Source organism: Apodemus sylvaticus, chromosome 14 (assembly GCF_947179515.1).
Source record: "Apodemus sylvaticus chromosome 14, mApoSyl1.1, whole genome shotgun sequence".
NCBI classification, from domain to species: Eukaryota; Metazoa; Chordata; class Mammalia; order Rodentia; family Muridae; genus Apodemus; species Apodemus sylvaticus.
The window spans coordinates 23,278,238-23,287,037 of NC_067485.1; the positions used below are offsets into that span (position 1 = coordinate 23,278,238).

An 8,800-nucleotide genomic window follows, 5' to 3' on the forward strand; every position below is an offset into this window, starting at 1 on the left:
GCTGCAGGGAACAACTATTCAAGGAATTCTGTCACAAAGACGAGGAAATAGGAGATGTTTTAAATGTGGTAGTCTGGGTCATTTTAAGAGTGATTGTCCTGATAATAAGCCCAGTATAAACGGGCAATCAGGTGGTCCACCAGGAACGTGCCATAAGTGTAGAAAAGGAAATCAATGGGTTAAGAGAGACAAGTCAAAAAATAACTTCCAAGGTAGACCCGTGTCGGGAAACGGGGGGAGGGGCCAGCCCCAGGCCCCGATGCATCAGACTGTCTGTGGGGCACAGCTACTGCCGAGCCAAGGAAATCCATCCTTGACCTCACCAGAGCTACACCAGGAAGTGCAGGGCTGGACCTCTGTTGCATCTGCAATGCCGTACTAACTCCAGAGATGGGAGTTCAGGTTTTGCCCACGGGAGTTTTTGGGCCATTACCTGAAGGTACTTGGGGATTGTTGTTAGGACGAAGCAGTTCTACTGTGAAGGGACTACAGATTTATCCAGGAGTCATAGACAGTGATTATGAGGGAGAAATTAAAATTATGGCTGCTTCCTCTCGTGGTGTCATAAGTATTCCAGCTAATCAAAGAATTGCCCAGTTAGTCTTGGTGCCCTTACATGCACTGCCTTCCAAATTCATTAAAGATAAGAGAGGGGAGGAGGGCTTTGGCTCCTCCGGAGTGTTCTGGGTTCAGTCTATTACTAATAAAAGACCTAACCTTAAATTGACTATTGAAGGAAAGAGTTTTGAAGGATTAATAGATACGGGAGCTGATGTTACAATTATTAAGGGACAGGACTGGCCGTCTAATTGGCCTTTGACAGAGACCCTAACGCATCTGCAAGGAATCGGTTATGCAAATAATCCGAAACAGAGCGCTAGACTTCTAACTTGGAAAGATGCAGATGGAAATTCAGGACAAATTCGGCCTTTCGTGATGCAGAAGTTGCCTACCACGCTCTGGGGCAGAGACCTGTTATCTCAGATGAATTTAATTCTGTGTAATCCTAATGAAATTGCCTCTAAGCAAAAGACAGTGTCGGAGGAATCCGAGCCTACTCGGGGGCTTGGATATGAAGGACAAGGCACTAGTAGGTTTAAAAACCCCCAGGCAAACCCTAACTCTAGAAGTCTGGGGCATTTTCAGTAATGGCCACTATCTCTCCTGCACCCCACGCCGATAAAATTCAATGGCTTAGCGACATTCCAGTGTGGGTTGATCAGTGGCCTTTAACTAAAGAGAAATTGGAGGCTGCCTCGCTTTTGGTGCAGGAACAGTTAGAGGCAGGACATCTTATAGAGTCATTATCTCCATGGAACACGCCGATATTCGTAATTAAAAAGAAGTCCGGCAAATGGAGATTGTTACAGGATTTAAGAAAGGTAAATGAAACAATGTTGCCCATGGGAACCTTACAAACAGGTCTTCCATCTCCCGTGGCTATTCCAAAAGGGTTTCATAAAATAGTCATAGATTTAAAAGATTGTTTCTTTACCATTCCTTTGCACCCTGAAGACTGCAAAAGGTTTGCGTTCAGTGTTCCTTCTATTAACTTTGCAGAGCCTATGAAAAGGTTTGAATGGACCGTGCTTCCCCAGGGCATGGCAAACAGCCCCGCCTTGTGCCAGAAATTCGTAGCACAGGCCATTCAACCTGTGAGACAGAAATGGCCAGATATTTACTTTATCCATTTCACAGATGATTTTCTAATTGCAGGAAAAAATCCTCAGACCTTGCTTTTATGTTTTAGAGATTTGCAGCAAGCCCTGGTCGCTAAAGGGCTGCAGATAGCTCCAGAGAAGATTCAGATTCAGGAGCCATATAACTATCTAGGTTTTAAACTTACGGACCAGTCAATTTTTTCCCAGAAGATAATTATCCGCAGGGACAATTTGAAAACTTTAAATGATTTTCAGAAATTATTGGGTGACATTAATTGGCTTCGGCCGTATTTAAAACTTACCACAGGGGAATTACAACCTTTATTTGATATTCTTAAAGGAAATGCCGATCCGACATCCCCTAGGGTATTAACTTCAGAAGGACTTTTTGCCTTACAGACAGTGGAGAAAGCTATTGAGAACCAATTTATTACCTATATAGATTATTCCTTACCTCTGCATCTGCTAATTTTTAATACTACTCATTCGCCTACAGGATTATTATGGCAAAAGGCTCCTCTGATGTGGATTCATTTGAGGGTGTCTTCTAGGCGTAATATCTTGCCATATTTTGAAGCAGTGGCCCAAGTAATTATGCTTGGTAGAAAGCAGGCATTGACTTATTTCGGTAAGGAACCGGACTTTATTATACAACCTTACAGTGTAAATCAGGATGAATGGCTAAAACAGCATAGCACAGATTGGCTGCTGGCTCAGATTGGTTTTAAAGGGTGTATAGACAATCATTATCCTCAAGACAAGTTAATAAAGTTTTTAAATATGCATGAGGTCGTATTTCCAAAAATGACATCTCTACAGCCGCTGCAGAATGCACTCCTAGTGTTCACAGATGGTTCATCAAAAGGAAAAGCCGGATATCGTGTTAACAATCAACAGGTGGTCGTAGAAACGCCTGGGTTATCTGCTCAGTTATCAGAGCTTACAGCAGTGCTGTGTGTTTTTCAAACTGTAAATAGTACGTTTAATCTCTTTACTGACAGTGCTTATGTTGCATTTTCGATACCGCAACTAGAAACCTGTGGCATGTTTAATTTTAATACGCCAGCTGGATCCTTGTTTTCACAATTGCAAGGTATCATTCTTGCTAGAAAAAATCCTTTTTATATAGGACATATTAGATCTCACTCGGGTCTCCCTGGACCTCTGGCTCAGGGCAATGAGTGCATTGACAAAGCACTAATTGGTCAAGTCTTGGCACTCACACCCATAGAATTGGCAAAACGTGATCATGATAAATTTCATCTTTCGAGTCATACGTTGAGACTCCGCCATAAGATCACAAAAGAACAAGCTAGAATGATCGTAAAGCAATGCCCTAATTGTCTCACTTTAGCACCAGTGCCCCATTTAGGGGTTAATCCACGTGGCCTGGTGCCCAATCAAATTTGGCAAATGGATGTAACTCACTATGCGGAGTTTGGGAAATTAAAATTTATACATGTTTGCATTGATACGTGCTCAGGACTTATTTTTGCTTCCCTGCATACCGGAGAAGCCTCTAGAAATGTAATTGATCATTGTTTACAAGCCTTTAATACCATGGGAGTACCCAAGGTCATTAAGACAGACAATGGACCAGCCTACACTGGTAAGAACTTTATCTCATTTTGTAAAGAATTTAATATAAAACTTAAAACTGGAATTCCTTATAATCCAATGGGGCAAGGAATAGTGGAGCGCGCCCATCGCACGCTTAAAAATTGGCTTATTAAAACTAAGAAGGGAAATTTATATCCCCCTCGGTCCCCAAAGTCACATCTTGCCTTTGTTCTATTCGTTTTAAATTTTCTCCAAACGGATGCGGAAGGCCAGTCTGCCGCTGACAGGCATTGGCATCCGGCTACTTCCAATTCCTACGCCATGGTTAAGTGGCGGGATCCTTTAAATAATTCTTGGAAAGGCCCAGACCCCGTTTTGATATGGGGAAGAGGCGCGGTATGCGTTTTTTCACAAGAACAGGACGAGGCGCGTTGGTTGCCAGAAAGATTGGTAAGACAAGTGGATTCGACCCCAAAAACGGTTGGTAAGTATATTTAGGTCAGAAGGCTGTTTTCCAAGCCGCCCCACTCATTTGGGGAGATATAGTTCCTTTGTCTCCTTGCAAATTAAGTTGCAAGCCAGGCCTTTTGCCTGAGTGGATTCCACCCCCAAACTGTAGGTAAGTATAATTAATTCAAAGGCTGTTTTTCAAGCCACCTCCCAGTTGCTTGGGGAGGCATAGTTCCTTTGTGTTCATGCAAACTAAGTTGCCGGCCAGGGCTCTTCCCTGAGGCCACTGAATTTCAATTAAACCAAAAACCGGTTTGACCTCCCAAGACTAACCAGACAGGTTCTCTTAATCTCCTTTTATATTTGAAGCAGATAACACTCAGAAGACGAAATTCCTTCAGCAATGGCCCTAGGTGGAAGATGGGTTGCCTTTTCAGCTAGCCAACGCTTAGCCGCAGAGAATTTACTCTGCCAGTGGAAGTCCTCGGAGATGAGGCTGCTTGATACTCGGAATCATGCGTGTTTGTTGTCACAACAAACATGGGCATCAGTTGAGGTGCGAGGCGAGGCACTGCAAGGGAAAGGGAAAAAATTCCTGGCTCCGAGTTTCCCTGAAAAGCACGCCCAGCTGCATGGGGGTTTGACATCGTAAGACCGTCCTGAAAAAGGCGGTCTAGCCCCCCCCCTGAAAAAAGATGTCGGTAACACTTAAGGGGGCTGTGGCCAATGCTTTCACTCACTGATGAATGCCCGTCATCCATTGGATGAACTTAATCATTTCCACTGAGTGGTTTTAAATTTAATAATTAAGGGGGAATTGTACCCTTCCCCCCCTGCAACTAGTTGGCTAGCGGGCACCCAACTCTTCCGATGGCTACCTCCGGCCTTTGTTCTACAAACAAAGGGACTCCACACCTCGGCTATCGACACCGCCCCCAGGCCGGCGTTCACCTGAGCTCTCAGGCAGTAGGCAGACGACCCGCTGAGACTTGGAGCCAGAGAATTCACAGCACCGCCTTTGAAGCTACCGACTTCTGGGGGGTTGGCCGATCCCCCAAATGTCTATAAAACCTGTCTTCAATTTATTAAAAGCAGTCTTGACCAGAATCCTAGGCTTGACTCAAATCCCTTGTCTGTGTCCCTGTTCCCCAAGATTCTTTCAACAGGTAACCTGGTTCACATGTAGCCGCTGGCGGCTACAACCGTTGTTCCTGATGGACGTGTGGTGCCAATTCACTAATTAATATGAACACAGAACTGCTGCATGCTCTCCAATTACTCAACAGCGATCATGACTAGTAGATTTAGTGTTTTTTTTTCTAGTTTGCCCAGACTTTACAAATAAGGGATTTCTTTACCTCATTGGATTCTATTAGGCAGTTAGGGAAAGTTAATCAAATCAAATCAAATCAAATCAAATAAGCATTTCATTTATAAAGATAATATTCTTTAGTCTTCTATTCCACTTTTAAAAAAAAATGAGGGCCTTTGTAGATGTGAGGCAGATGAGGGAAGCTTTGTGGGCAGCTTCTAAAATCTCCATGTGAATGATAAAGGCACTGGCTTAACAAAAGTTCACATTTGCGACTCTCTAAAGTGATGACGGCATCTTGATCATAAATCAGAGAAACCACACATCTCATTTAGAAATAATAAAATTTAATAGACAAGAAAACATTAGCATAGAGATTACAACATAAAGGGTTACCTTTCTATTCAACAGCATGGAGAGTTGTGTTGTTTTGTGTTGTTGTTGTTGTCATAAATTTAAAACTCTTTAAAAACCAACTCTACACACTGGCAGTAAGAAAAATATTGCCACAGCACATACAAAAACAACTTCAGCACTGCAGACACCACACAAAGTAGCAAAACACAGAGTTGGTCCGGAGCCTTCTGGAAATCTCTTCCTGTGGTGGTCTCTCAGGTCACTCAGTGTTACCGTTCAGACAAAACGAGCGTCTTTAAAAAGGAAACCTTATAAATATATAAATCCAAACCACAGAGCCTCTTAAATATTGTATTTACTCAAAGTACAAATGGAATTCTGGAAACCGCATCCACAACACTACCTAAAACTAGGGTTTCTGGAATCATAAATGTATTTAGCTCTAAGTTGGGGTTTAAATTTCATTGGACCACATCCCACATATACTTTCTCCTTACATGTACCTTGGGCATACACGTTCTCAAAGTCAGTAGTTATATAACTAAAACAAAACTCCTATTCTAGATAAGTATTCATTTTCCCTCAGTGGGGGGGTGGGGGCGGTTTAGAACCGGTCCCCTGTAACTGTGTCATAGAACAAATATTTCACCACAAACAAGTTAACAAAATCTTGGTAAAGCCCTTTGCTAAGCATTATGGGTATTGTATTGTTAAGTCATCAGTAATAAGTCTCAGAGACTAAGCACTCTTTCCTCTTTTTGCCTAGTAAACATTCTATTCCCCCACCTAAAACCTCCTAGCCAACTTATTCCCATAAAATATATACATTCAACATTACCCCTGCCCCACCCCCAATTCATGCAAAGGAATCCATCCCCAAGCCACGAAGCTTACACCTTTACAGAAAACAAACCGAGGACTCAGATCTAGCCCCAAACTGACTGAATAGCAGGCAGCCGTGAGTGAGCCGCACCTCATCACCTCTCCTCCACCTCAAGCAGGGCATCAGCTCGGCACGACTTCACTTTGCCTTTGCATGGACTTCCATGGGGCCTAAACCTGAACTCCGGTACCACTCAGCAGCACTCGGGTCCTCAGGGCCTGGTCCTAGGGCCGCTGGTGACCTGCTGCTGGGTTGTCACTACCATAGGCTCCCCCAGAGCACTGCAGGAGTCAGCAAAGGCGGCCCTGCGCAAACGTCAAAAACAAGGGGGAGAAGACGAAACCTTCAGAAATGGATAGCAACTAATTTAAATGGAACTTCATTCGGGATAAGGGGTGAGGCTGGTTGAGAACTGTGGTTAGAAATCAAACAAAATATTTTATTCAAACGAAGCATTTTTGCGCTTTAAGGAATTATTCCAGTGAATATTTCCACATGCAAAAACTGCTCAGATCTTCCCAGAGAAACCTGGGAGGAAAACCCACCCCACGTGGAGGCAAAGGCCTGCGTTGAAGGTTCATGGCTATGCCCTGGCATGAGGTCTAACCTCGTGCAAACTTCTCAGTGATGCCTGTCTTCTATGGCAGCCTGCCAAAACAGGAATCCTGCAGGAACCACCCAAGAAGATGAGGTTGAGGGGCCCTGGAGCCAGGGGGACTGCACAGAAGCTAAAGGAATCTGAGAGAAGGCAGCAGAGTTCAGAGAAGCATTACCTCAGGAGAGAAAGCACCTGGAGATGATGAGGAGCTCCAGCGACAGGAAAATGAGGGGCACTCCCATGTGTTTTAGACTGGCCTGCCTCTGATGTCCACACGCCACCATGGGACACACCTAACCTCAAGGAGAACTCCATTCATCCCCACCTTTTCACAAAAAAATCCTGCCATGGTGTGACACACCTTGCCTGGTACCTGTCTGAAAGCACTCCTTGGGCCTACACCTTTGTTCTGGGATATCTCATAGTTATCGGGGCTCCAGGAAAGCTACGCACACATAGTTTTGCCTCTTGGCTAGGCCCTATATAGAAGTGAACTTTTTTTTTTCAGAATCCAGGAAAGCCCATCAAGCCAAAATCTGGATGGAAAATGGAATGGACCACAGACGAATGGCCAAGGGCTTTGTGGAGGCTGTAGACACTAAAATCTACAAAAGAAGGCAAATCTTCTTTTGGAAGAGGATACAAAAGAAAGCAAATCATATGTTCATCATGTGAACATAGCCATATGTGCCAAGTTTCCTATGTTGCATATTGATTAAGAAGGAAGTGACATACAGTCCAGAAATTCATGACAAACACATTGGCAAAAACCGTATACCATAAGGATGACAAGGCTAGAGGGGACAAGGCTAACGAAGACCACACCCAGGGTGACTTTCTTAGACACCAGTAAGTAGATTCCTAAGGGCAAAGAACTGAAGTACAGCAAACCTAGCAACCACACCAACACCCGGATGGATGTTTGGAAGAGCAAGGAGGTGCAATTCCACACCGTCCAATTATGGGACACCGTGGTGACAGAGTCGAAACTTGCTGGCCTGTAGAATTCTACCACAGGGGTGGAGCTGAGAGACGGGGAGCTCTCTCTCTGCACCTCCATGATGGTGATAACCAAGCAGTTGGAGGACGTGTGGGAAGGGCTGACGAGGGAAGCCAGCCTCTTGGGCGTGAGTAGCAGCTCGGTGGCGTTCTCGGGCAGACACTTCTTCCCTTTGCTCCCACAAGTCAAGTTCACAAGGATGTTGTTGTCATCAGGCAAGCTACTGACTTCGTCATCCGGGGGCAGGCACGTCTCAAACCTGCAGAAGGGGCAGACAATGACCCCTTGTGGAGAGTCCCCAAAGTCTATGATCTTGTAGAGGCATTTGGCGCAGACCCTGTGGCAGCACTCCAGAACCTTGGGTTTCCTCTGCTTCAGGTTGTAGCGATTGTAACAGATCTTACACTCAAGCTCATCGGGGACCTGAGACTCCACAGGCTCTTCCGGTGGTGGCTGGCTGGCCATCTTGAGTTATGGATACAATCTTTTGTAGGTGTGCCTGGCTGGGCAGTGACTCAGATTAAGAAATCTCTCTGAATATCACATCATCGGAGTCAAAAAAGGAGGATGGAAAGGCTGGAAAAGAGAGGAGAGAATCCAGAAGTCTTTTGAACATTTTTAGCTCCCGCTTGGTGCTGTCTCTGACACATATTTTAAAAGGGCAGCTGAAGGATCTGCAAAGGAAAAAAAAAACACAGTAATTGTAATAGAGCGGACAGATCACTGAAAAGGTGTTTCTGAGAACTGCTTTGTGGTGTTTTCTGAGCTCCAAGCAACACAGGCAATAGACCTAAGAGATTAAACCCCGCCCTCTTTCACCTCTCTGGCCCTGGCACAGAAAGGTGTCGTGTCCATGCTTCAGACCACGAACATCAAAAGAAGGAACATAGTCCTAACATGTGCGAAGTACACTGAGGTATGCCTCAGTACCACGTGCTCTACAACTGTGTCTACTGTAGCTAGGACAGATGATCTCTTC

General features: G+C 44.6%; 1 protein-coding gene across 1 annotated transcript; it reads right to left on the reverse strand.

Moving 5' to 3' along the window:
* Nucleotides 1-7,536: 7,536 nt before the first annotated feature.
* Nucleotides 7,537-8,286, reverse strand: Rnf182 (ring finger protein 182). Its single transcript, XM_052157770.1, has one exon. It carries the CDS (start codon nucleotides 8,284-8,286, stop codon nucleotides 7,537-7,539), a length of 750 nt encoding a protein of 249 aa, XP_052013730.1.
* Nucleotides 8,287-8,800: the final 514 nt, after the last annotated feature.